Source organism: Filicampus tigris, chromosome 16 (genome assembly GCF_054856515.1).
Source record: "Filicampus tigris isolate MCC_2025a chromosome 16, RoL_Ftig_1.0, whole genome shotgun sequence".
In the NCBI taxonomy this organism is placed as follows: Eukaryota; Metazoa; Chordata; class Actinopteri; order Syngnathiformes; family Syngnathidae; genus Filicampus; species Filicampus tigris.
Genome location: NC_141232.1, coordinates 237,667 through 264,532, shown reverse-complemented (window position 1 = coordinate 264,532; position 26,866 = coordinate 237,667). Strand labels below are relative to the sequence as shown.

At 47.3% G+C, this 26,866-nt stretch overlaps 1 protein-coding gene across 2 annotated transcripts in view; it reads left to right on the top strand.

Annotated features, from left to right (window-relative positions):
- The window catches only part of LOC147133881 (uncharacterized), a 59,519-nt gene extending 34,916 nt beyond the window's left edge, over positions 1-24,603 (top strand). The window contains exons 2-4 of one of the 2 annotated variants that reach the window (XM_086056341.1): positions 3,907-3,969; positions 17,413-17,459; positions 19,769-24,603. In XM_086056341.1, coding sequence (XP_085912467.1) covers positions 3,907-3,969; positions 17,413-17,426 — 77 coding nt within the window. In that variant the 3' untranslated portion in view covers positions 17,427-17,459; positions 19,769-24,603. The remainder of the gene's footprint in view (positions 1-3,906; positions 3,970-17,412; positions 17,460-19,768) is intronic. The other variant, XM_086056342.1, reaches the window with a different exon arrangement.
- The last annotated feature ends 2,263 nt before the right edge of the window (positions 24,604-26,866 follow it).

Below are 26,866 nucleotides of genomic sequence, written 5' to 3'. Positions count from 1 at the left end.
ACCATGACATCTCCGCCTTGAACAATTGAATGTGATTTTATTGGAAACGTTCCAGAAACAACCCTTTGTTGGTTTTGTTCAATCATCAACCAAAAGTGTCTTGGAGAAATATTCCACGATTCACATAGCTCGCGAGATGCAGTGGCTGTTTCTCGTGAGATTACGACTTGTTGCTTGAAACCCAACACGACACAACTTACATGATTTCTTACCCCAAAAGATGTTCACGCAAACGTAGACTTCACCAAAATACCCCCCGGGAAAGTAATGCTTTCCCAGGCCACCCTAAACAGGAAAAGCCTTTTTGGCGGAAAAAAAAAAAAGAAAAAGAAATTATTGACGTCTTTGCTGAAAATTCATGCACATCACTCGAATGATTCGAATTGCCTCGCGTGACGCTGTGCCAGACAAACGTTTATTTTCCATGTGCTTTGCACATTTGCGGAGTAGCAAAATCCAATGCGTGGCCGCATCGGGTGCTGCGGCTTTTATGAGCTCCCCGAGGAAGTTTTGTGAGTTTGCTGGCTGGCGAGGGCAAGCGTGCGTGAAAGCCGTTGTGGCTGGCGGCAGCGAGCTCTCGTGTCCAACGCAATCTGTTGCTCCCTTTCTTTGTTGTTCCCTTAAGAACGACCGTCGCACCTTGACTTACAAGCCCGAGTGAAGTTTTTCTTCTTTGCGTGGGCCAAATGTTGTGTTTGAGCGCGACCGCCGGCGTAGCTCAGCTGACGCCGCAGCCGACGCCGCAGCTGACGCCGCAGCCGACGCCGCAGCCCCGCCTACCTAGGCACCTGGAGCCGCATTTGGCAGCGACACGGCCTGAGCTCTCCCTTGGCCACCTTGGTGTCTTCTGACTGCCACTCATGTCAATGGAAAGGCGCAATGACTGAATGCGCGGTATTGTGCCGCGAGGCTTTTTGGCCGAGACTGATTACAGCGCCATCATTCCTGTGTGTGAGCTGAGAATGACACACGCACGCACGCGCACACACACACACACACACCCCGACACACGCACACACACAGTGAGTCAGGCCTGCAGATGTTTACAATGGCTTCATCCCGCCAGGTGAGGCGATGAGCTGTCAGTCAAAAGAGCAAAGCAGCTAAAAGCGGAGACTGGAGGGGAATGCGTCGGCCGCGACGGCTACACCTGTCTGGCGCTTCCCGCGGCGCTGTCGGAGGGTGTGAGTGGCTCACACCGCCCGTGTTTGCGCTTGTGTTTTGGGATTCGTGCGCACGCTTTCCGGCTGACGCGCCCTTCTGCTTCGCTTGCGAGTCGCGACTCAGGCTGGCTTGAGGGCATCCTCCCGACTCCCGACTCGGCCGCCCACATCCTCGTTAGAGCAAAACTCCGGCAGATCGACTCGCTGTCCTACTTCATACGGAGCGAGTCGACTGAGAAATCCGGGTGCCCTCGCTCCCCGCTCGCTCGCTCGAGAGTTTGTCTTGGAGTTTGCCAGCTGTTGCCAAACACTTTCTGCTGCCCACCGAGCAGGACAAGCGTGGGGGTTGATCGAACCGAGCGGCTCCCGACTGCGGTGCCTCGCCTGTGCCGACAGATGGCGCTCTTTTTCTTCTCGCTCTTTCATTTGAAATGTGAAGTGAATTCAGACATTTTTAAGTACTGAACATTTGACGTGTTTGAAGAGAACTGCTGAAAAGACTGTGAACCGTGTAGATTTAGCGTGGAGCTAATTTTTAACATTTCGGTTTTCCTGAGTTTCTGTCTGTTTGTCTGTTTGTTTGTTTGTTTGTTTTCCGACTTGAACAGGGCAGAGTGAGGCAATTTGACACTGGACATGCACCTCGCCAGCTATCTCTCCTTACACCCTGAAAATACATCTTTTCCTTTGGATAGTCTGCTTTGGAGCGCCTTGTTGTTAGCCATGAGTGAGTGCGCATCATGCAGAAAAAAGACAGCCAGCATGCGGACCGGGGCTTTGGGCTGGTGTGGCCGCATCCGAGTGCCTTGCCGTCGCGGCGTGGAAAAGGCCCCAGCGACGACCCGCTGGGATACGTTCCGTCCACTGGAAGCTTTCAGCGGATATTTTTTCGCGGCTTGAACAAACGTAGGCATAGGAAAGATGCTAAATGAAATAGTGTGCATTTTTCCAGGACTAGTAGTGGTATTTAATGGGCACCTGAAAGTTGAGTGGAACGTGGTTGCAGCACATTCAGTGGACGCTCGCCCAGTTAAGCAACACTCTTCTCGTTGGTGTCAAATATACAAGACGTTTATTTTTACTCGATAGACTTTGTTTGTAATTCGCTCATGAGGATTCTTGATTAGTTCTCAGCCTTGAGTTTTTTTTGTGTTTTGTAGAATAGCGCAACAAAAGAACAACCCTCTATTTGCGAGGGATAGGAACCGCTCGCCCTGCCAACAAGAGGGAAACTCCGCGAGTCACTGACGCCGACTCAGAAAGTTTTGTAATTGCCTAGAGATGCCTAGAAAGGGCGGCAAAGCACTTTTCCAACGAGACAAAGTGACGGCCGGACTAAATGAAGGGCAGTCTCTCAGCTGCTGGGCACCAAGATGCCAAGCGGAAGAAGGTCCGCAAACCGGATGAGACCGGAGCACAGGCACGTGCACAAGTCGTTTACTCTCGGCAACCTTTCAGTGAACCCACCGAATTCCACCTTCAAAGTTGGATGGAAAGCTTTTTCTTTTGAATGATTTTACGCAAAAGGTCACCAGCCATTTTCCAACCTATATAGCCTAAAACCCCATCATGGGCAATTACGGCTAACAATAAAGGACAGTTTCCTGATGGATTTGAGCAGTTCTTTTTCCCCCATTTGGTTTCTTTTCCTACGGTTAGTATTTCCAGAGTAAATGTGCTCCATTTTGAGTGGCGTGCACGCACCCAAAACGCCCTCCCTGACACACCTTTTTGAGAAATGACTCGGCGCATCTGCTATTTTGAACTGTGTGTTTTATATTCCGGCACATTGAAGTGGAGCGGCTTTTGGCCGGGGCGAGATGCGCCGGCTGTAGGCCCGGGCAATTCCGAAAGGAAGTGTTTACGACCATGCCGCGCTCCGACGCGAGTCGCACCCGGGAACCGGTAGTCCCTCAAAAGCTGAGGCTAGACCAGTGGCAATGAGATTCTGGTTGCCGTTTCTTTTTGCCCCTGCGTGATCTCAAAGCTGCCCTCAACGAAGGCCTTGCCCCTTTTGTCCGGGTCAGACCTAACCGTGTTTTATCGAAGCCCGGCGCTGCTGCTTTATGACGCGACATGGGCGAAATCCACCCTCGGCTTGTCTGTTATTTCTGTCTCTGCCCTGTCCGTCCTTGCCAGGCTCTGCTGCGCTAGGCCGTAAAGCGGTCAGCGTTTTGGAAGCGGCTCCTGCGGGATGAACCGATTTTCCATCCGGGCCTCATTTTACACGCTTGAACACTCTCTGACCAAAATGAAGCCTCAAAGCAACAGTGTGGAACACTTGCTTCAAAACCGCGTTGAAAGTGCACCGGCTTATAATTAGAAGACTATCTGTCATTGCCATTTATCATGAAGGATATGTTCCAGAACCGCGTGCCCACAATAGGCGAAAATCTGCACTATAGAGTCACACCATATCATTTCTTAAAAGGGTTTCATACCTTTACGACTTAGTTCTCGTAACTTTGACCCCACCGTTCTAACATTTGTCCTTACTGTGTGCGGGGTTTTCCCCCCTCATCGTCCTCTGTTGAGAGTTTCTCGACACATGCCAGTAGGTAGGTGTCCTCTGCTTGAGCTCTTTTGTATCCAGTGTGTGCATTACCGGAGTAAAGAACACTTCACACCTGTAGGGGGAGCCAGGCCCGGCCGGGGGTCTCCAAAGGACATGCGTTGCTTGCTGCTGCTTTCATCTGATAGCCCGTGGAGTCAGCGTGTGATGCAATGTCTCTTATTTCCACAGTGAGCGAATCCAAATTCCGGGAACAGGCCGTCAAGCCTCACTGGCTCACACGCAGATGCCGTGGTGAGTACGTCTCTGAAAGCACCGCTCAGTACATTTATTGCGTTGTCCTTGCAGAAAAGCCGTCTCCAATACGTTAGCGGCATCACATCCTTACTAGTTCCTAACTGGGTGTTTTTGAGCAACGCGCCTTTGCCAAAGATGCTTGAGGCTTCCAACCGATGCAGTCGGCATTCGAACGAGTGATTTCAACCAAGAAATACAAAAGTCTCCCGCTGTACTGTACGGCGCAGTGCTGATTGGGCTTGGCCACCATCCCACGTCGCCTCTGTGCGCTGAGCCCAGCCGCCAGCGTCCAGTGTGTTCCTGTCAGCGTGTCACGCCGGGGTGATGCACCCCCCCACCACCACCACCTCGGCCCCATTCGCCAGCCCTATTGACTCGACAGAACTCTGTGTTTGCCCAATCATTTGGGAGCCGGATACTGGGATGAATTGTTAACTGCGGCGGGTCAGCCTGTGTCCCTTCCGCTCCCCCCCTTCCCACATGCTGTTGACTCATCTCCACGGTGATGGGGCAGGAATTTGTTTTCTCTGAGTGGCCAATCGAAGGGCAGTCGGGGGGGTGTCACGTGACCAGGAAGTATCCGGGGTCCTCAGCTGTGTCGGGAAACCAAGCCTCGGGGGACTTTGGGCGATGTGCTCATCAATGGCTCTCCCACACCAATCACTGAGCTTGACATGAATGCAGTCCGTGTTATTTTGGCACAGCATTTGGCAACGGGAGAAACGGCCACCATCTTTGTGGAATTTTCTAAAAGGAAAAAAAAAACAAAAACATGGAATGAGCACATCAAATGCCTCTAGAATCCTATAAGAAATGCATTCCTGATCGAACAATTGAGAGCTGAAGTACATGCGCTATTCTACTGCTCCTCTCGCCAATAATCTTGCACTTGGACTCGTTAAGTCAAGTTTTTAGGCCAAGTGTTGGCGTTTGAGACATCGCGGTAAGATTGACCAAATGACGTCTCAGAATCTTGGCTTGTACGAGCAATTGGTGGATTTTCTTTACCGAAACTTGTCAGCCAGTCGGAGAAGTTGGTTCCCCGAGGGGACGATGGAATGAAAGGTTGATCAAGGAGAGTATTCAGACATGACATATTTATAACGCTTTACTCTAATTTGAAGGCGTTTTGGGGCCAGAGTGTTCAATTGGCGGTCCTACCCAAAAACATGTCCCAAAAAGGCCATTTTGTCCCACCCAAAAAACGACATTTCTCCGGAACCCATCGTTCGATTTGCAAAATTCCCGGCGCCTTGAAATGCTGGCCGTTGCGACCAAACCCAGCATTTTGACAGACGTTCGTTTTTGGGAAATCTTGTCCCGTTGAATTGGCGCATCGGAGCCATAGCGGTGGCGAGGATTTCTTGGTCTGAAGCTATTTGTCAATTTTGGCAGGCATCCATACAGGCAGTAACTTCATCCTGAGGCTTTTCTCTATAAAGTTTCTTGCAAATCTTTCACAGGCATGCCTGTAAGCTTCCTCTCCAAAGCCCCACGAACCTGTGTTGGTTTTTATTCCCAACATTGTCTGCACGTATGGACAGGCAAGTGTTGTTTGTGCTTTTGGCTTCCACACACGTTGTTAGCTCAGGGCAGGTGAGTGTTTGCCTACTTGTCTCCCTTTATGAGGTCAGAGGATACGCAAGGAATGCGCCACGTCCGACACTTATTATTGCGCCCTTCCGACTGGTGGTACCTTGGGTTCTACTGGCAAGTGACAAATGTGTCCTTTCATTCATGGTGTCCTCTTTTCACTCTTGCTGGATAAAAATGAGAAAACTATTAAGTGTGTTAACTGCAAGTCGGGCCAGTCCAGGCCTGCAAGCGAATCACAAAACATTGCGATTGTGTTGAATCAGTGGTGACGAACTCCAGCGTTAGTTGCTGGCTCCTGCAGCCCATCCGTGACCACACGGGATGCTCTTTCTCCTGACACACGCTTGAATTATACACGTTCCAAAAATGTCTATTTTGCGATTGAGCAGAATCCCTTCTCGAATCAGCTGTATCCTCTTTGCACAGGATGTTCGTGATCAGATTGAATGTTTGGTCATGAGGAAGCCCCCTTGAGCTCATGCCTCCCTCTTGAGCGGTGAACAAAGCTATTAAAAATGGCCTGATCTTCTTTTCGTGTGGGGGGGGGAGACAAAACAAATGCCGAACCTGTCGCTGTGCCACTGCCGTCTCGTCCCCAACAGTCTCCACTTGGGTGCAATGCTTTTAGTCGCCTCCGTTGCTTTTTTCATTGCGCTGTATCGCTCTGATATTGAGATTTATTCTAACACCTTCTGTGCCGTACTGTCAATTTTGAGGATACCTGACAAGAAATGACGAACAGAAGCGCTCACGTTAGCTTAGCCTTTTGACGTGTCGCTACCGCACCGTGCTCCACGGCCGCCGTTGGCCGCCACGCTCTTGGTCCCCGCAACTGATGCTGTTTGCGCGCATCTCTCATTCTGAGACGAGACCCACGGTCCTGTCTCATGCGACTGTGTGGTGACAAGATCCAACTGCAATTCCATTCATGGCATCCCGTTTGTCAGTTAGCAGGCTTCTTGCATGTTGGGAGGACGGGCTGTGCCATTTGCCGAAATGTAATGGTTTACGTCTGGGCCGCGACACTTGCTCTCTGCAAAGGTTTTGTGGGCATTTGGAACTTACCTATTTACAATGTTGAAGCCACTGTGGGAAAAAAAAACCCATCCTCCATCCAACATGTTTTCAATAACGTTATTTGTTATGAAGTGTGAAGGCCTTCCTTTTCAAGCTTGTATGATTTGCGTATGCCGGTCGGGAGGCTTTCGCTCTGTGCCACCATCTGGGTGGTCCTCACGGCTGGCTTGTCCGTAATCCTCCTGTCCCATAAATCAGTGTCCGGGCTCGAGACGGGAGCTGATGCTGTGTGACCAGTGGGGCGAGCGAGGTGGGCGGAGTGGTCGTGCGGGCGGGCGGGGGCTCGCACTAAGCACTAAGCGCAGGCTACAGTCGCTCGATGGCCCCGGCCACACGTCAGCTCTCCACACCGTCTTGAAAACAACTCGTCATGCATGGTTGACTTTTGGGAAATGGCCCCGGCTAGCCGTCATGAACGGTGCCAGTTGGTGTTGTTGCGCTGCCGTGTCTTAAAGCCTCTCTGTGTGTTCCATCTCGCCACTTTCAATCAGAGGACATGTGCTTCTAACTGGGGCTCATTTGGGCAAATCCCCTAGTAGAAATTTAGCAAAGTACACGAGCTCTGGAATTTAAGTTTGGAATCAAAATGGCCGTCCTCCTGTTCCATTTCGGGCATGAGTCCTTGACACTTTTTTTTCCGTGCATCGTGTTACAACAAACATGCCCATTCAATTTCGTGTCAACTGGCGAAACCTGTGTCAGGCACTTATTTTGTGTCGCAAGTGAGTGAGTGACATTTTGGGGCGCTTGTATTTGGGACCCAATAGCACATCCATTTTGCTGGGATAAAAAGTATTGTAGGGGTAGAACAATTCACCTGCAAACCCGAGTGAGTTTTCAGGTACGTTTAGACCCCTGATAAAGGCCATTCTTTTTTTTTTTTTTTTTTTCTCGTCAGAATCATAGTAAGACACAGCAATCCCAAGAGAGCCCTCTGCTCGGGCCCAAATAATATCTCTGTTCTGACGAAAGCCAAAATGGGCCATGATGAAAGCCGCGTCGGCGCTACCTCTCTCTGAGACGAGGAGGGACGACGCTGTCTGGCTGGTGTACAGCCTCACCGCTGAGCTTTTATCTCGGGTGGGAAATTGCCTGCAGTTGTGCCCCGACTCCGACTTACAAAAAGTGCTCGGACCTGTGGCATTCATGGAGATAATGCTGCTCGTAATAATAACAGTCAATTGTGGTCCGATGGGGGAGCGAGACAACAGACCAACAAGTGCGGCGCAATACAAAAGAAGCTAGAAGATGAAAGGCTACGAGGTAGACTCTTGCCGGCACTGATGGAAGCTTTATCGACAGGCTCACATCCAAACAGAGCCGAGTGGGAGCCGACGCCGATTTTGACCCTCGGATGCCGTGGCGTTGAGACGCAATTTGTTCTTTTGTTTGCCAAGATCACAGACGTGTATTTTTTATTTATTTTTTTACCCCGACACCTCCATTTTCATTTTCTCCATTCCCCCATCACCCTGGCTGAGTGCAATTTAGTTTGAAGAGCAGGTGGTCTCGCCAGAGCTTCTTGGCGTGTGGGGCTTTAAGGCCGAGTCAGTCGTGTAGGTCGGGATTAGAGGTGGGGGTGAGAGGGGGCAGATGGAGGAGAAAGGTCCAGCATGTGTTGGTGACGGTGGCGGCAACCCCGGCGCTCCCCTGCGAGTCTGAGCCACGCAGAGTGCACATTGAAAGAGTTATTTTGTGGCCAAGTCGCACTCCAGATGGCTTTTGTGCGGCGAAAGTCCTTCAGGCTCGGCGGCGTTCTCAACTCAGCGGGCAAAGCATTGCGGGCCAGACAGCCGTAGAAGGCGAAACGTCGCGTCGTCGTCTCGGCTTTTTTATCATGCTGAATCCGAACGCTGGAGTGGAACAAAATAGCTGGCGCAGAAATGCATCGCTCGGCACATCGCACATGCGGTCGTGCCGAGGCCTTTAGAAGTCAAGGGAGAGGCGGGGGGTATCGGAATGGAAATGTGACTTTTCAACGGGGTCCGAGTGTGTGGCATTTGCGTGTTCTCCCGTGTGCTCCCCATTCTCAAAAGGTTTGTGTGGCCGTTTGTCTATATGTACCCTGCGATTGTCTGCCGACCAGTCCAAGGTGTACCCAGCAGCTGGGATAGGCCCCAGCTCACCTGTCACCCCAATGAGGAGAAGCGCTTTCAGAAATGGATGGATCGGTAAACTTGATCTTGTTTGTATACAAGTATTAGGCTGTCTGAACTACCTCTCCACCCATCAAGTATGAAATGAAACAGGAAAGAGGATATTTTGTCCGCTGCCAAGTTTCCCCGTCAGTGACTGGACAGCTTGGCTCGGAGAAGAGCCACCGTTTTTAAGCGACGGCCGGCGACGCAACGCCACCGCTTGGGCACTCGGCCGTCATGGTAGCGAAGGCTTGGCATTGCGCCGGCCTCAGGAGTTCAGGGAGCGGGCTTATTGGCATGAGACAGAACCAGAAAAAGGAACATTTGCAAACGGAAGGGTGGTCCAACTTCACGAGCGCCGTATTATAAATCCATGTTGTCGTAGTTACCGAACACCCTAAACCACCCAGATGCGGACACGCAATGCGTCTGTTAACGCTACAAGTTCAACATTGTCTATCATCAGCTTTCCGCAGTCACCGCCTTGCCGAGATATACAGCACACAAACAATCAACATTTAGCCACGGATGCCAAAGTGCGCAACTCTTCTAGTGTTGATTTGTAATGTAAATAAGTGTTGCACGTGGTCCCGCAGTCCTGATCCGGTGGTTTTCTTATTGACTCTTGAGTTGCAGCCTTGCGAGACTTTGCGGCTTGGCCCCAAAAGTGTGATTACAAAATGTGTGCGTGATTGATGGCTCCATGCGTATTCGCTTCTGCTCCTTCTGCCGCTTATGCTTTCGTTTCGGAAAGTAGTGAAACCTTTTTCTGAACTTTGTTCAAAACACGGGTAAACCTACTTAACCAATGATGGGTTTGTCGATGTACCGTTTGGCCCCCGGGAGCTTTCGGAACGGAGTTGCACTGATGGATTTTCTGGGTTTCGGACCTGGTCCCCAGAGTGTTTCCCAAGTGGTGGCGTCTACTCGCACTGATAAACAGTGCGGGATTGGATCCAGACCCTGTCGGGGTCTCTTGGAGCCCTGCGGCGCGTAGCCACACATACTGCGAATGTTAGTCATTTGTTTATCATGGCTGATATTTGCCTATTCTTAATCCTTGACGGGATTAGCCTTCATGTGTTGCTCATTCCACCTTTCTCCACCCATTGCAGGCACTCACAGCTTCTTTTGTTGGTTTGTTCTTAGGCGCTTGTCCAAGAGTCACCTACATTGAAGAAACTGCAAAGGCCTTCCTTTGAATTATTTGGAGCTGACATGAATCGGAACAAACAATTAGCATGACGCTATTGAATGAACGCATTTGCACAAACACCCATGGAGGCATCTCATCCGTTTTTAACAATTTGTTATCGCCAAATTTAGATCGACTAGCCGTAAACTAGCTCCAGTCAAACGGAATGTTTCCACACCCTTAACCCCCTGTCTCTTTTCTAATTTTATTGTTATTTTTTTCTTTACACAGTCCAGAAAGAATTTTCTCTGTGGTCTTTAAAGCTGAAGTGGTCACAGCTGAGTGTCATGGGGTGCTGCTTAATTGGCAGCTTGTGGTAAATGCAGATATGCTTGACTATGCGTAGCTTCCTCAATGGCCCGTTGCACTATTTGCCTTTTTTAAATTGTCCTTTAATTGGCTGCACAGTCACAGTCTCTTGCCTTAAAAACTGTCCTCTGTGCTTACCTGCATGTGGCCAATTGCACTCGGAGGTCCCAGTTTGGGGGCGTGGAGGGGGGGTAGCTGGTTGTGCGGAGCTCACATTTTGCCAGCCTAAAGCCAGAAGTTTTGCTTTTGGTCTCCGTCTTTGTCGACGGCTGACTCCTGTCATTTTGCAAGATGTTGTGGCAGTATTTTCTTTATTAACAAGAGTTATCTGTACTTACTTTATTTTCCTAAACAGCGGTGTCTTGAGATACGAGCGACTTGCGTTTTTCAAGATGTGAGCCATCTTTCAGATATGTATGTATGTATACACATTTATTCATTATTGCTTTGACTTTTGAGTGCAGACTTGAGTGAACTCAGTTTCATTCGGCAAATGGTGAGCAATTGTTCAAAAAAGAGGCTTCAAGCTGTATATTTCCACTCCCGGTTGAAGTTTACTGTCAAAATAAAACAACAATAAAAAGACTGTCACCGAGCGACCACGTACTCCACGTAGTCTTTCACTGTGCTAGCTTAATGCTAAAGCCTTGGGATGCTGTAACCCTTTAAGCAACGGATAGAGAAACATATGTAAATGTTACACGTCGACGCACAATGTAACAGTACTCACAGTCGAATACGCTGTCCTTTGCAAAGCATAACTATTGTTAGTGCCGTACTGATGAGCTGATGTTTCGATGGACAGTGTGTCTGTCTGTCTTGTATTGCTCCCAGCTGGCCAAGGTGGGATCACCAGAAAGAGCAGCTGTATGTCCTTCAATTGATGTAGTGTTCCAAAACTGTCAAATTGTTTTTAATTGTGTTTTATGAGGTCATGATCGTATGTTTTTATGAAGTGCAATATAAACGCAGTGCTACTTTATACTAATGTGAAACCTCATGACCATAATGATTTAGCTATGGAACAGCAAAAGCAAAATTGGACTTGGCCGCCTAGCCACATGCTGCTTCACCCAGTCCCAAGACATCTGATCACGTGCATCAGCCTGTTCTGGTCAATTTCCAGTCCAGAAGATGATCTGTCTTGCTCGGAAGGTTTGTGGAAAAGAAAGCTCATGCTTTTGCCAATCCTTAGGTGGATCTGTCAGTGAGCTAACACGTCCGCCGGACCGGCCCGCCCCGCCCCGCCCCGCCCCCGGCCAGGGGTCGGGTCAGATAGCTCCAGGAAAGGCTTGTCCCCATGCGGCCTCCAATTCCGACCGAGCACTACTGTGATCCCACCATGGGGTGTATATGACTGTGGCTCTGGCTCGCGCTACACTTTAATCCGCCCGCCCCCCAAGCCCCTCTCTCCCCTTTAAACCACAATGGGAAACATGTGCTTACTCTGTGCAGGGTACAGGCCCACCATGGGGGAGAGGCTGTTTACCTTGACTCCAAAACTAACATTTCACAGCTCCCGTGGGCAACACCGCTCGCTACCTCTCGACGGCCTTCAAGGGAAAAAAGAATGACAGACAATCCATCGCCGTCATCTTCTTGCAGACAAGATAATAACCCTCCGCTGTTGTTGCACAATATAACTGTCACTTCACTTGTCAGCTTGTAAAATTTGGCACTTGGTTTTCTTTTTTTTTTTTTCCACCAGAGGCTGGGGAGGGCATTGTAATTTGTACTCGCTGTAATTTTATTATCCTCTTAAATTTCCATTCCAAACTGAAATTTGGACCGGAGTCGACACCGACGATTGCACATATCTGCTTCTTGCTCAGAGAATTACATTCAGAGCTGCATCCTAACCCACCATAATCCCCCATGAGGAATTTGTCCAGATGTGCAGTTTTGACGCCGAGCTTCCATAAATTGTGCCGTTTTTCTGCTGTTCGGGGATGACATGCATAACGCAAAGCCATGTATGTAGACAAACGCCCAGCCCGAGGGCAGGAAATGCACCCCAGACGAAGATACTGTGCCGAGCTTTGTTTGACCCCCCGCGTTGTGGACGTGAACTCTTTATCTGACTGGAAACCCTATTTGGAACGTCAAGTGGAGGATTGAGAAGGTGGCCTTGTTCACGGTGTCCGTGGATCCTGAACAAGTTGGGCGGGCGGGCGCTGTTTCACTAAAGTTGACAACCCGGAAAGGCATTTTTGCTGTGTGTAAAACTAGCTCATGTGCTTTAGCCAGATTGCTCCCCACCGCTCCGCCGCCCTCTCCTGCCCTTTCATCCGAGCATCCACGGATGCAGTCAGGGCACCGTCCTGCTGCTTCTTCGCCGCTTTTCCATCGCCGGTCATCTCAGGTGTCTCTGTCAAGGGAGACTGACCCCCAAAACTACCCGCACCCATTCCTTTGAGTTGAACTTGAGTTGAGCTTCCCGACAGGATCCTGACCGGTCACTGTCATGGGGTAAAAACACTCTGACGTCCAGGGCCGCCGCATTCTATGTTTAGGATTTTCTGAATCACAAAGACGGCAGAGACTGCAGTGATTGTTTTTCTAAATTGATAGATAACCACTTCAATTTTTGCTTGTTGATTAGTGCTGATGTTGTCGAATGGCTTTCTGATTAGCGGCGCTGAGCCTCGTTTAAGTCTCATCGGGGGACGACTTGTACTTCCTCCCGTGGTCTGGATTTGATTAAGTTCAATCGGCGGCAAGGTTTTTACACGGTCACTCAGGGCTCTTGAACAACCGAACAAGAACGTTAATTGCAGAACGGATGTTCGGCTTTGCAGTGAAAGGTTTGCCCAGTCGGGATGGGCCGGCTGATCGGTTATTTGAGCTGAAAAACATTTGTTTTCGAGACCACGGGCCATGATTTCAAGTTAGATCAGCCATAGAGAGCATAGCTTCAAGACAAGGTTAGGGTCTCAAGCCAGGGTCAGGGGTTCAAGTCAGGGTCATGACCTAGGGTTAGGGTTTCAAGTTAAGGTTAGTGTTTCAAGTTAGAGTTTGGCTTCCCACTCAAGAGGTTTGAGCCCGGGATAGTCTTTAAAAGTTAGGCTTTAAAGCCACGCTTAGTTTGTCAGAGTCAAGTATCGAGACAAGGTTGGAGTTTCAGCCACGGTTAAGGTTTTGAGTTAGGGTTTTCAGCCCATGTTAGGGTTTGGCCTCAATCCAGGGTTAGGTCTTTTTTGTTTCAAGTTCAAATTTCAAGCCAGCATTAAGGTTTCCAAGGAGGATTTCAATCCAGGGTTTGGTTTTAAAGTTACAGTTTGAAAACAAATGAGCGTTTGAAAACATGATTGGGGTTCCAAAGTCGAGTTTCAAGACAGACTTTCAAAGTCAGGTTTCAAGGCTGGGTTAGATTGCGAATCATTCATTAAAAAAAAAAAATGTATTATTGAGATTACAATTTGCGTATTGTCTTTGTCACATTCCACCAAACCTAACCTTGTGGTTAATTGAAATTTGACACAACTGCAAAAACAAGAGGAATGTTAAGTGAGCACCGCTCAAAACAGAACAAATCTGTTTCCCCCGTCACTTAAGGTGAATAATTTGCGCATCATCTGTCTTTTGCATTCCTGCCAAATACAACACTGAACAAGTTGCAGCGAGTGGCTCATTCCATTGCCGAGCGCACCGAATGGCAGCCAAGCGCCGCTTGAAAGCAGGCCTGACGCACTCCGTCCCTTCTGACTATGTTGGACAAGGCAGTTCTTCACCCTCACTCGCACTTTTCGACTTCATTTCCCAATCTCATACTTGTGTAGTTGACGGCAAAGACCAAGAAGGCAAGCGGGCCTTGGGTTTGTAAAGTGCGTCTGGGCCGCGGTCATGAAACACACAAGCGTTCAAGAGGATGCCTGCAGGAGGCAACATTTGTCCATTGGCTTCCGGCACGAGTGTGCCCAGAGTCGCATTCGACCCGCAGGCGACTGCACTTGCCTGGTCTTGGACAAATCAGCGGCGAGACGATCCGTCGGGCGGGAGGGCTCCGATCCCATCGGTCGTGTCGGCGGGGGACGGTTTTTCATAAGGCGTTCATCTGGCCACACAAAGGGGTGTACGTTATTAGAAAAAGAGCCCCTACCCCCGAGCTAATCAAGACCCGAGCAGCCCCGGAAGCATGATCTCATCTTGGGGGACTAAGCCGAACGGCATGCGGCTTCAAGCTCCCGCTGATCCACATGATAACTCATTTGCCTCGTCATCAGCAATGTGACAGAGGATAGAAAAGAAAGGGGTCCAGCTCACAGCCACCCGCGGTGACCTTGGCCAGGTGAAAGTATTTGAAAAAAGGCCGGTGGGGAGAGATGACGAGCCAGTGTATTCCAGAAAGTTTCACGCATGCTCCTGTGGGGCTTTCAAAGTAGGATTTTAAAGAAGGCTTAGCGATTCAAATCAGGTTTCAAATTTGGCTTTTAATCCATGCCTTACGGTTGAAGACTGCGATCCCAGGGTTACTAGTTAAAGTTTTAAACCTGTCTTCGGTTTGCGAACATTTGTGACCTTGAACGAACTCTGGCGTGAACGCACATTTTGCCGCCTTCACAAACACTTGCAATTGTTCGCCACTCAGTGGGAGAGGGGCTGTGGGGTTTCAAACAAGGGTTAGGGTTCCAGACAGGGTTTGAGTTTCAGATTTGTCTTTCAAGCCTTGCTTAGGATTTCAGACGACGGTACAAATTTCAAATGAGTTTTTCAACCCTTAGTTAAGGTTTCAAGCCAGGATTCGATTTTACAATCGGGGTTATAAGTCAGCATCAGTTCCAAGTTGGAGTTCCAAGCCTGGGGTGGGCTTTAAAGCCTGCGTGAGGGCTGCAAACTAAGGTCAGGCTTTCAACTTTGCGATTTGATTTCAAACTAGGTTGCAAGCTAGTGTTCAAACTCAGGGATAGGGTTTCATGGTGCATATGTTTTCAAATCAGGGTTTGTTGGAAGTCTGGATTTGGGTTTCAAAGTGTGGTTTGCGGGAAGGTGGGTTAGGGTTAGGGAGCATGTTTGGAAAGATTTCGGGTTCCAAATTAGGAGTTGAAGTCCAAGTTGGGGTTTCAAACAAAGGTGATGCTTTTTCCTTGTCATTATCCGCTCAAAGAGAAAGTTGTTGAATTGAGTCTTTGTTTCCCTGGCAAACGGTGCACTTGTGCCCACGGAAACGGCTCTGGGACAGTGGGAATGAAAAGCAGTTTGTGAACGGCTGAGCGAGCCGACGCCAGTCCAAAGCTGGTAGTTTGGTTCCGAAACAGGTCTGCTTGGACAAACTTGCAAATTCTCAATCCAATATTGACTTGAAGCGGTTCTTGAAGCGGTTGAATTCCCCCCTCCCAAATGAAGCCAAGCCACCACACAACAGATGCGTTGGAAGGCTGCGCAGACGCAAAGGACCCTTGCCCGACTGCTCCCCAGCCCAACTCCAGTGAAACCCGAGCTTCACGTTTAGGCCTGGACGTGATCTCCCGTATGTCACTCCTGGAGACTCGACTTGTGCAATGGTCCGTGAAGAGGCCCGGCAAAGTAGGAGCCATGTGGTTAGTGTAAAGCCTGATTGGGTGCAGCAAAAGTCTCCGAAAGCGAGCGACCGGCTGGACGGGCGGGGTGGCCGGGCGGGGTGGCCGGCTGGAGCGAGCGGCCGGTGTTTCCCAGCGAGTCGGCTTCCCAACTTGGCTTAGGCTTTGAAATTAGGCTATCGAACCTGGGTCAGGAGTTGTAAGTTGCGTCAAGTGGGGAGTTACAATTGGGATTTCAAGAAGGGATGTTTGACACCACTTTTTCCCGACTGATACCAGTACTGGTGTTCACTCTCTGAATACTCACCGATGCCGAGTGATAATACCTCCTGTGCTTTTATAACATTTCATTCTAATTGACACAAGGTGAAAAAAAATTGCGAACAAAGACCTTTCTTTCTGACGCAGATGATGAATCGCCATTGTGTCAAACCGCTGCAGCATAGCGCCAACTACTGCCAAGGAGGATTTACTCAGTGTCGGATTGGGATTTTGATTTTTTTTTGTTTCCTTCGAGAAAAATTCAGCCCCCGATAAATCTTTCCAAAACTATGTTCTATGCGCCTTCATGAGTGTAAACATGGCATTCTGATGAATATTGCGTTTGTGAAATATGAGTTAAGCGGCAAAATCCACCTGTTTTTAGTCATCTCAGGGGGCGGCCATTCGTTGCTTGCTCTCGACGGGAAATGACATCACAGTTGCTCAGGTAATGACCCATCGTGACTCACTTGTTTTCAGAAGCTGAGCCGTGACTGGTTGTTATCCGAACAACTGTGATGTGATTTTCAGTCGACAGCAAGTGGCAAAATGGCCGCCCCCTGAGATGGACCAAAACGGGTGGATTTTACTGCTTTACTCGTATTCCGCCAATGCAATATTCATCACAATGCCATGTTTACACTAAGTGAAGGCGCATGGAACATATTATTGCAAAGAATTTCTGGGGGTTGACTAATCAGAATGCCGTGTTTCGACTGCACAGAACATATCCTTGTAAAGAAAAAAGGTTGGGTTGACTTCCCCTTCAAGTTTCGGTGGCTGCTATCGATGTCCTCCATGAGTACCCGACACCTTAAAATAAGACTATTTTACGACATAAGTATTGGCCCAATACCGATACCTGCGATCGTGACGCTCCCATCCCTAATTTCAAACCTGGTTTCGGGCTTTAAAGGGGAGTTACAATATTTGAAATTGTGGTTTCAGGACAGCAGTAGGTTTTCAAAGTCAGGTTTCAAGCTTGTGTTAGGGCTGTAAACTAGACCAGAGGCAGGATTTGGGTGACAAAGGGTTATAAAGTTTCAGGTTAGGATTTCAAAACAGTGTTTGGGTTCCAAAGTACGGTTTCAGGCCAGGGCTAGAGATTCTAAGTAGACTTTTAAACTGGGATTTGGTTTAGGTTTTTCAAACTCGATTAGGGTTCCAAAGTCGAGTTTTAGGTTTACAAGCTTCAATGTGCGTCAAACAAGAGGCAAGCTTTCAAAACAGGATTTGCATCTCAAAATATGGTTTTAAGGGCTTCAAGTTAGCAAGCTGGCTGAAAAGTATGAACGTCGATTTGTTGGAACAGATGCCATATTTCATCTGTGCTTTCTCCCATTTTCAGATGCTTTCGGCTGAGCGAACCCGAGCCGGAGACAAAGACTTCCCCAGGTAATTTCAATGTGTCATCTGCAGGCAGCATTCTCATGGCACGCCGCCGGCTGCTCATATAAATGGACCTTTTTAGCGCAAACAAGCGCTCACCGGACGATCCCACCGATAGCGCGCAACTTGGCCTCAGCGGGATGCTATGAAAGTTCAAGTCATGACAGCACCGCCAAGAATGCGTATCGCCTTCAAACGCTCCACGGAACTTGATGGAGATACGGCGCCATTGCCCACCGCAGCGCCAGTGACCTTCAAAGCACCTTCCAATGACACGTCATGGGAAGGGATGACGTGTCATGGAGGGCGCGCTGTATACGTGCGCCACTCACAGTAGATGTGGACGCGCTCCAAGGCAATTTTTTTTTTCTTTTTGGCTGTTGTTGTTTTCTTTCCCCTTTCCTACTCGGCGCTGTGGATAAATATAGGCCAAAAAACTGTGTGAGCGTGGCAAGACGCCCGCAAACAAGTACAGGAGATTGCTTGATGAGGGAGGGCGATAGGGGCCGGCCCCTGGGCGTCCGCCGGCATGCCGAGACCGCGAGGCAGGTTGGGACGCGATTGCGCGTGCTGATGCTGTTCGGCTGGCCGGGCTCCAAATGATGAGGCGTCGGGGCCGAGGGGAAACCCACGAGGCCACAAAAGGGCCCCAAATGGAAACGCAAAGTGAGGCTGAGTGGGAAACATGCAGACCGCAGCAGGCTTCACGACCTTTTGCATTCTGAAATTCATTTGCTTTTAATTCGTCCTGAGAGCAGGTTTGTTTGTTTGTTTTTATATTGTCGAAAATGGCTAATTTAATTTCGTTTTGATTTTATACAGCATATGGACAATTTGCCACTCAATATTGAGTAACGAACTATAATCGTCAAACAACTGACCTTCCTTCTGTACAGCAGCACCAAAATAAATCAATAATACATCTGAAATGAAGCCCGACAACTCATCTATGATATTACTTGACAAAGATGGAAATGAGGGACATTTTCAATAGTTATTTTCACAAACACGAGATGTAGTTTCAGTAAGTCTTGGTTTTTGGGAAAGCAATTTCAGTTGTATTTTGTTCACGGAAAAGGGTTAGGTTTCAGGGTTTCAATTTCATTTCACCTACTTGCGTTACCTCATGCTCCGATAAATGGTTTGCCTTCCAAGAACTGTTGGGTGGCCCTTGAGAAAGACACTGCACTTGACATTTTGAGCGAATTGCTCCTCGGGGTATCAGTACATTTCTAGTCAAGATTTAAAGTTTCTTCAGGCATTTCGAGAAAGAGCTGCAGTCATACGTGCTGAACGCCGAATAGAAGTATAGAACACCTCAAGTTCCGATCTTTGCTCAAGGGCAACTCTGCAGTTCTTGGGAAGCAAACTGGGCAGCAAACGCATAATCCGCCAAAAGAAGCCAGTCCCGGCCAAAGTGTTTAACTGAGAACTTTGGATTCAGGGCGTGGGGTGACTACCCTTTGTATTACCTCACTTGAGGCAGTTCTGGTCAACCAATCTTGTTCCAGGTTCGAAGGCCGTCAAGTTCATCTTGAAATGCCTGGCACCAAAGATTTCAACATCATCAATGATCAAAGATGGGATTAGTTGTTGAAGTTAGAATCCCAATGCGACAGGCCGTGGTGTGGTTAAGCAAGGGTCCAAAACCAAATCCGTCCCCGACCAGTTCTTGGTAAGCCTACCGGAAGAATGAACTCAAGTAAAAGTATCATCTATTCAAGATTGCAAGGTGCCCTCGGGCATGGCACCGACCCCTAAACTGCTCTCGCTCCGAGTTGCCATTGCTCGTCCTCAGCAATCTCCTCAGTTTACAGAGAGTCTGTCTACCCTTGAGAAAGAGCAAAAGTATCATCCATCTATGCAATCACTATACCACCAGTCCTGTCCAGGATCCTAAGGGGGCCTGGAGCCAAGCCCTGCCCATTGGAAGAGTTGGTGTTGACTCTGGACAGATCGCCACATACTGGAGCAAACAGTCAATCCTTCAAGCAATTGGATTCATACCTACAGACACTCGAGAGACTTCGATTGGAGGACCAGTCCACTAAGTATATGATTCAAAACCATCACCAATCACATCTTCCGTACGATTCTGGACTGGAGTTGCGGTTTGAGGAGGGCCACTGATTTGTATTCACTTTGTTGGAACAATCGCACATGATCTGTTCTGCTTTTGGATGTTTGTTCGTCTTTTCATGCAGTCCACCTTTGATTTGTGTGGGTTTTTTTCTTTTTCTTTTTCTTTTTGTATAAGTCTTGTGTGCTCATTTTTTGGACTCGGTCAATCATTGGTTTCTGTATTATGTTTCTAGGATCAAGAGTAAATCCCACTTTGGACGCTGCCAGGACCGGTGCGGCCATCAGCAGATGTTTTCTCCTGGCGAGGAGTCCGACAGCACGCGCTCCATCACTGACAACGTCGCCCTCAAGATCCAGCTCCAGCTTCAGCGTCTTGGACCGGGAGAAGCGATGACGTAAACGCAGCAGGGCGGCGGCGGTGGGGATACAATTTCTCAGACATTATCAAAGAGATCAGTCAAGCTAAAAAGGGGAAGCCAAGACGGCGAATGCGCCACAAGTTTACCGCCGCTGACCGCGACGGACTGACATATTGTTTGACTTCTTCTACACCGAGCCTGGATTAATATTTTCACCGCGCAGACATCTGCTTTTCATGCTCTCGCTCAAAAGCCGTCGATGTCACAGCCACTGCGTTATCACATCCGGTAGAGTAGACATCAACAAGCGCTGGAACCGCCAAAGGAAAATAATCAGACCTCATTTTCATTCTCGTACGGAGACCCAAGCCAGTATTTACCACGTTGACTGGTCAAGGCCGGGTGATGGAGAGTTCTGCAAAAAAAAAAAAAAAAAAAATATATATATATATATATATATATATATATATATATATATATATATATATATATATATATATATATATAAAATCTCACACGCTTTGCTTAGCTTTTTCATTGCCAATCAATTTGAACTGAATCCTCTGATGACTGAAATGAAAATGAAGTCAATCCAAGTGTCATCTGACATGGAAGGAAGTCAAAATGAATTTACATGCTGTAAAGATACTAAGAGAAAGTTAGATAAGCACCTCATCCCAGAAAAAAGGTTTGGGGAAAGGAAAAAACATGTTTGGCTTCTGGTAGGACACTTTATACAGAAAGGTGAAAAGGACACAAGCTGATTTCAGTTGTTTATTTGAAAGTAAACAACTTACGAAATTGGTGGCATCTTATGGCGAAACTACAAACACAAAACATCAAAAGTGAAAAGAAAAAGGCCTTTTTTTCCCTGAAATTCAATTTGACTGTCCATCTCTAATTGAAATTTAATGGGAGGGACAGATGCCGACTAAAAAAAGGATTCTATTTATTGCCCAAGCTCTTCTGTTTGTAAAATATCAGGTGTGCTCTCTATTTCAAATATTTTCTCTGTTTGCAGCCGTAGCAATAAAATCTATTTATGTAAAAATGGAATCAAGCTGCGGTCTGTATGTTTTGTCACAGCAGCGATGTGTCGTGGCCTTGGTGTTGCCATATAACTGTCACTGGATTTCATCAGAATGTAATTGGGGAGTACGAACATACAGTAGAACTGACGTGAACCGCGTCATATCATATCTGAACGTAATTGGGACGTATCGTTTTGTAAGATATCTTGAATCCTATCATATAATAGGAGTAAATGTATTGTAGTTGGAGTACGTTTTTTGGTAATAGGAGAGAATTGTATTGTATTGGAGTAAATGCTTATCGGCGTTTGTCATAGTGACTTGTGCCGTAATTGGAGTGAATGGTATCGTATTTCAGGCAGTCGTATCGTAATCAGACTTAGTTGTATGGTTACCAGAGAGACTCGTAACATTATCGCCATCAAATTGTATTGTAATTTCATAGGTTATTGTAAATGGAAGGAATCGTGTCATAAGTGGAGTTAATGATATTGTCATTGCAGTCAATCGTAACATAATTGGAGTGTATCGTATCATAGTTGGAATCATAATCGGAATTGGAAAGTATTGTTTTGTAATAATTCTATTGCTTCTGATTGTATTATCATGGGAATGAATGAGCTCAAACGGAGTGAATTGCGTCGCAATTGGAACGATTCGTAACATAATTGGAGTGCATCGTCTATATTGGAATCGCTGGGTGATATTTGAACGGCACAGTTGCTAAGACGTTAATTGCTCCTCCAAAAGAAGCTACTTATTGTTTGCGCTTACTTTGGAACTTGACAGTCTTGTGACAAGTCATTCAAAATGTCACACAGCTCGTACGAGCAATCACATTTGCCGAGGGGAAGAGGTCCAAAAAAAGTGGGGGGTTGAAGGCTTGATGTTTTGAAAGTTGAGCCTCATGACATCTTTATGGCCCCCCCCTAAACATTAGCATGACCACAATGCACTTCCCCCCACCGGACACACACGCACACACACACACGCACACGCCACCCCCCCCCCCCCCCCCCCCCCCCACACACACACACTGCAAGGGAAAGATGACCTCTCAATTCACTGCACCTCTATAGTCCTCAATGGAGCCGCTCAACAAAAGGTGACATCATTTTCTCAGGCTTTGATTGGCCCCCTCCGTGCCACGGGATGACATCATGTGACCCACCCTCCCCAAACTCCTGAAAAACACCCAACCAGAACCCCCCTCCCCCTAACCCCTCTTGGATGCTGCGTTGCCAAGTCAACAGGCCCAGAAAATGGGGCAGTCCTTGGCAGTGTATTAGCGCTGCCTATCCCATAATGAGCTCAGGCGGCCATGCCTTTTGTCCGCCGAGTAAACAATCATGGGACCAAATGAAGAGGTGGGCAAAGTGCAATGTCATGCCATGTCATGCCATGGCCCTGTTGCCTGAACTTTCTATTCAACAAAGCGTTACATTAAAAAAAAAAAAAAAAAAAAAAAAATCATAAATAAACCTCTCAATTTACGGTTTGAAAGCAACAGGAATGGATTTTTTATTTATTTTTTGTCTTCACGTTAATGGCAACTCCAGCGCGGCAAAACACAAATGAATGTTATGCTAATGTAAGAAGCAGCGCATTTTTTGCCAGAATGTAGCGATAAACACTTTAACGACATTTCAGCTTGATGTTAAGATTGTAACAGGAACAACAGCCTCATGCTGATCCTAATACAACATAAGAGGTGTACTAACGCCCACAATTTGATAACTATATACTGCCTGTCTTTTTTCTCCTTTGTGAATCCTGTGACTTTTACAACGAGTTTTAAGTTCCTGTTTTTCCTGAGGTTTTTACAAGCACTTCTGGAAACTCTTGCTAACACTAACACAACATGATAGGTGTCCTGGTGGCTAGTCCATAGATGATATTGATGCAAAAGTAAACCACTTGATGTAACTTTTAAATGTCAAAAAGAGCAATAAGTAAGCTCCAAGTGTTCAGTGACCCATGTCGTTGACGGTGATCACAGCTGTCTACATGAAACATCAACATAGCTCGATTAGCTCATGAAATGGTCCTTACTTTCTGCTGGGATACCATTAAAATGTCGCTAGCACGATCACAACTTGAGCGGTGTCTTGGTCAGTACACAAATATTATTGACACTAAAGTAAACCACTTTTCACCATGAAAACAAAACAAAAGCAATCAAGCTAACCATGTGTACAATAACCTGCGTAATGAGCAATGATTCTAGCTAACGAGATAAATACTTGAACATAGCTAAATTAGCTCAATAAATGTTGATGATTTTCGGCCAGGATCTTTAAGGTGCTGCCTTCTCATGTCATAATGGAACTTGGTGTCTTCAAATAAACATGGCTTGAAAGTTAGCTTGAGTTAAGTGTGCAGGCTCATCCTGCTTGTCCAATCATAACATGGTGTGGCAAAGTATGTTATTCTCCTGAATACGAGCCAGTGTGTCACAAACAAATCCGAAACAGTTTTCACCAGTGTTGCTGTTTAATTTGATTCTAAGGCCTGAAATGGACTAATAAATGCTCACAAATCATGTTGGTCACCAGTACGTTCACACAAACGTCAACGTCTACTTGCAAATGCCCTTAATGGGGATAATTTAAAAGTGCGCCGGGAGCCAAACCTCAACCAATCCAACCATTGCTTTCAAACAGTCCTCCTTGAAGCCGACTGACTCCAAGTAACTTCCCAAAAAGCCGAGCCGCATCTGAGGGGAAAATGACAGAGTTAACCACAGGCACTCCTGGAGGAGGTCCAGCTGTCATGTCGCACTCAGTGGCGGAGCTAGACTTGCTAGACCAAGGGGTGTGGCCAGGGGGAGGCCAAGGCAGGGGGTCCACAGACTATAACAATACATTTGTTTCTCGATTTATCAATTGAAATCGGAGAGTCAAATGTTGAAATGAACATACTAGATGTTGATTTGATGAGATGAGATTTATGTACTGTATATATAATTTGCAGTTTATTAACAATGCTCAACATGTAAAACAATTTGACAACACATTTTCAATTATGCATTAAGAATAACTAATTAAAATAAATAACTCTTAAATAAAGTCCAATGAGGAGCACCCTCCACAAATGCAATGGGCCTCATGTCCTGGACAATCATTTCAACCCGCTGCTTCGAGGAATGAAGCTTAATGATGCACGTTGATAATACGTCGCAAATAACAGCAACTTTTTTGTGGAAAAAAAACCTACCCTGTATAGTAAGTGTATAGTAAGGCATTCTTTTTGCCAAAAAATGACCATGTATAGTAAGGTGTGTTTTTTTTTTTTTTTGCAAAAATCAAATAAAACAACCATATATAGTAAGGCTTTTTTGGTGAAAAAAACAACCATGTATAATAAAAGGGTTAGTAAGGGTATAGTAAGGCCGTTTTTTCGTGAAAAAAACGACCATGTAAAGTAAGGGTATATAGTAAGGCATTTTTTCGTGAAAAAAACGACCATGTATAGTAAGGCGTTTTTTTTGCAAAAAAACCCCCGACCATGTGTAGTAAGGGTATATAGTAAGGCGTTTTTTGCGAGTGTAGTGTAGTGTTTCGTGTTAATTTATTGCTTTTACTTGTTGTATTATGGCGATTTTTTTGTTGTATATAAAGTGCTTTGTTACAGCTGTAGCTGTTGTGAAATGCGCTAAATAAATCAAATTGTACTGTATTGTATTGTAATGTATCTATGTCTGTTTGTCTGTCCCTCTGTCTGTATGCATGTATGTATGTCTGTATGTATATCTGTATGTGTGTGTGTGTGTCTGTCTGTCTGTATTTGTGTATTTATTTCTGTCTGTCTGTCTGAGGTGAGACTTAGACAAAAGATAGTTTGTGACTATCCTTGAAGCGACTCAACTCAGATTCAAATCTTCCTCTGTTTCAGTGGCGATTCTTCTTCTCCTAATGAACATGGATTGGGGGGTTTGTGGTACATAGCGCCAACTACTGTAAAGGAGGGACTTAGCAGTCGGTGCCGCGATATGTCAATCATCCGGGGTGGCACCTGGGGGCTCCAATCAGATTTCAGGGGGTTCCAGTGCTACCCCGGCCCCCACTCCGGCTCCGCCAGAGCTCGCACTAATGCATATATTAGCCACCCTAGCACGACGTGTGCTCGTCCTCATTGGTGGACAAAAATGTCTTTTCCCACCCACACGCTTTTTTTTCCTGTGCCACTTTTCTATGGCTTGAGCGTTCGGATGTTTAGTGCTGCGATGTGATTAACGGTGTTAGCCGCTCCTTCGGGCCCAGCGGGAGAAGGCTTTTTCGGCTAACTGGTATCGGTTACCTTTGGCGGGCCCGAGGGCGTCGCTGACCACGACCGTGTCCATCCGCCCGCCTCTGGTGGGAATCTACAACTCTTCCGAGTTTCCGCTCTACTTTCCACGGGCGGCAGAGGCGATGGAATTTCACTCTCGTGTGATGGAATTTCACTCTCGTGTGATGGACTTACCTTACAGTTTTTTTGTTTTTTAAGGTCCTGTGTTCCAAATGGTGCTACACCGTCTGTCTGATGTCGATGGCTAAATCTCTACTTGGTGCTCCGTCCTAGTCAAACAGAACAGATGGACTCAAACGCACGAGTCACACAAGGAGACACATTTTACTCAAGAGGAAGCAAAGGGCCATGAGTGAGTTTCACTGCAACAGGACAAGACACACTAGCAAACAGCGATGCATGATAGCAAGGAAGGGCCATCTGAATTCATTTGTGGCATGCACTTGTCGGCAAGGACACGACATTTTTACTGGAGAGGAAAATAAAGGCCGCTGCAAAAATGTGGAGACGGCGGAGTTGAACGCTACCAGACACACTCATTCAGTGTAAAATAAGACTCACTACTACTATTCACTGTTTTTTCCCAATGAAACAAAAAAAGACAAGTTTGGGGGGGTTTGTATTTGGAGGCAGTAACCCCGATACTCGCCCCGTCCCAGTCGGCCCACCCCTTTGCGCACCACCGCTTGTCATCTATGGCTTGCACAGCAAAAGCGTCGTCCCATCTGGGCAAGCGCCCACTCTCACACTCTCCATCCCACTCTTAATCCCCATTGAGAAGTGCGGGGGGTGGGGGTGGGGGGTGGTTGATGGGGGGCACCGGAGCAGGCCAAAGGCTCCGCTGACATCCATGGGAAATGTGCAGATCCATTCAGCGGTAATTATGGCCATCAATGCAGAGAGGCGGTGTCAAGTCGGGGGGGGGGGGGGTGAGGGGAATGGGGGTGAGGGAGACATCGGGGAGGGCAGGACAAAAAGGGGGGGCGGGGGGGTAGACACAGTCCAAACAGAGACATCATGATACAACGGACAGGTGAACACTACTTTCATTTAAGTGGATATAAGCTTAACCTTGAGACACCCCTGTTTGATTGAAATTCATATTTCTCTTGAGGAAGCATCTTAGGACAGCTGCAGCAAAATGGAAACTATGGAGTTTAAATGTTACACTCAGGTCGCGTTAATCCTGTCGGTGCCGGCCGAAATGACGGCTCTGCGGCGTAGGCCGACTCTCGTTCGAACGCCAAATTTTGCTGAAAGCTTTTTTTCGGAGAATGTGGAGCTGTCGTTTTGGTTCACTCAAAAGTCAAAGTTGAAGAGGAGACACTTGAGGAAAATCTCCTGTATTTACTACTCAGTGATGAGAAACATTTCATACTCAAGAGGAGACTAAGGGCCCTTAATTTGAGAAAAATTTGAGGTTGAAATCCAAATGATGCAACTTCTTGGAACATAAGGCTGCTTGGTACCTTACTTCTCCACAGCAAAGAGACACATTTTATTCAAAAGGAAGGAGATTAAGAGCCGCCGCAGCAACGTGGAGACAGCGGGGCCTTCGGCATTTTCTTCTCCACCGCGAGGAGATGAGACTAAGGACCGACCACTGAAATTAAGTGTAGATGGATTCACACTACCGGAGACATTGTGCGTT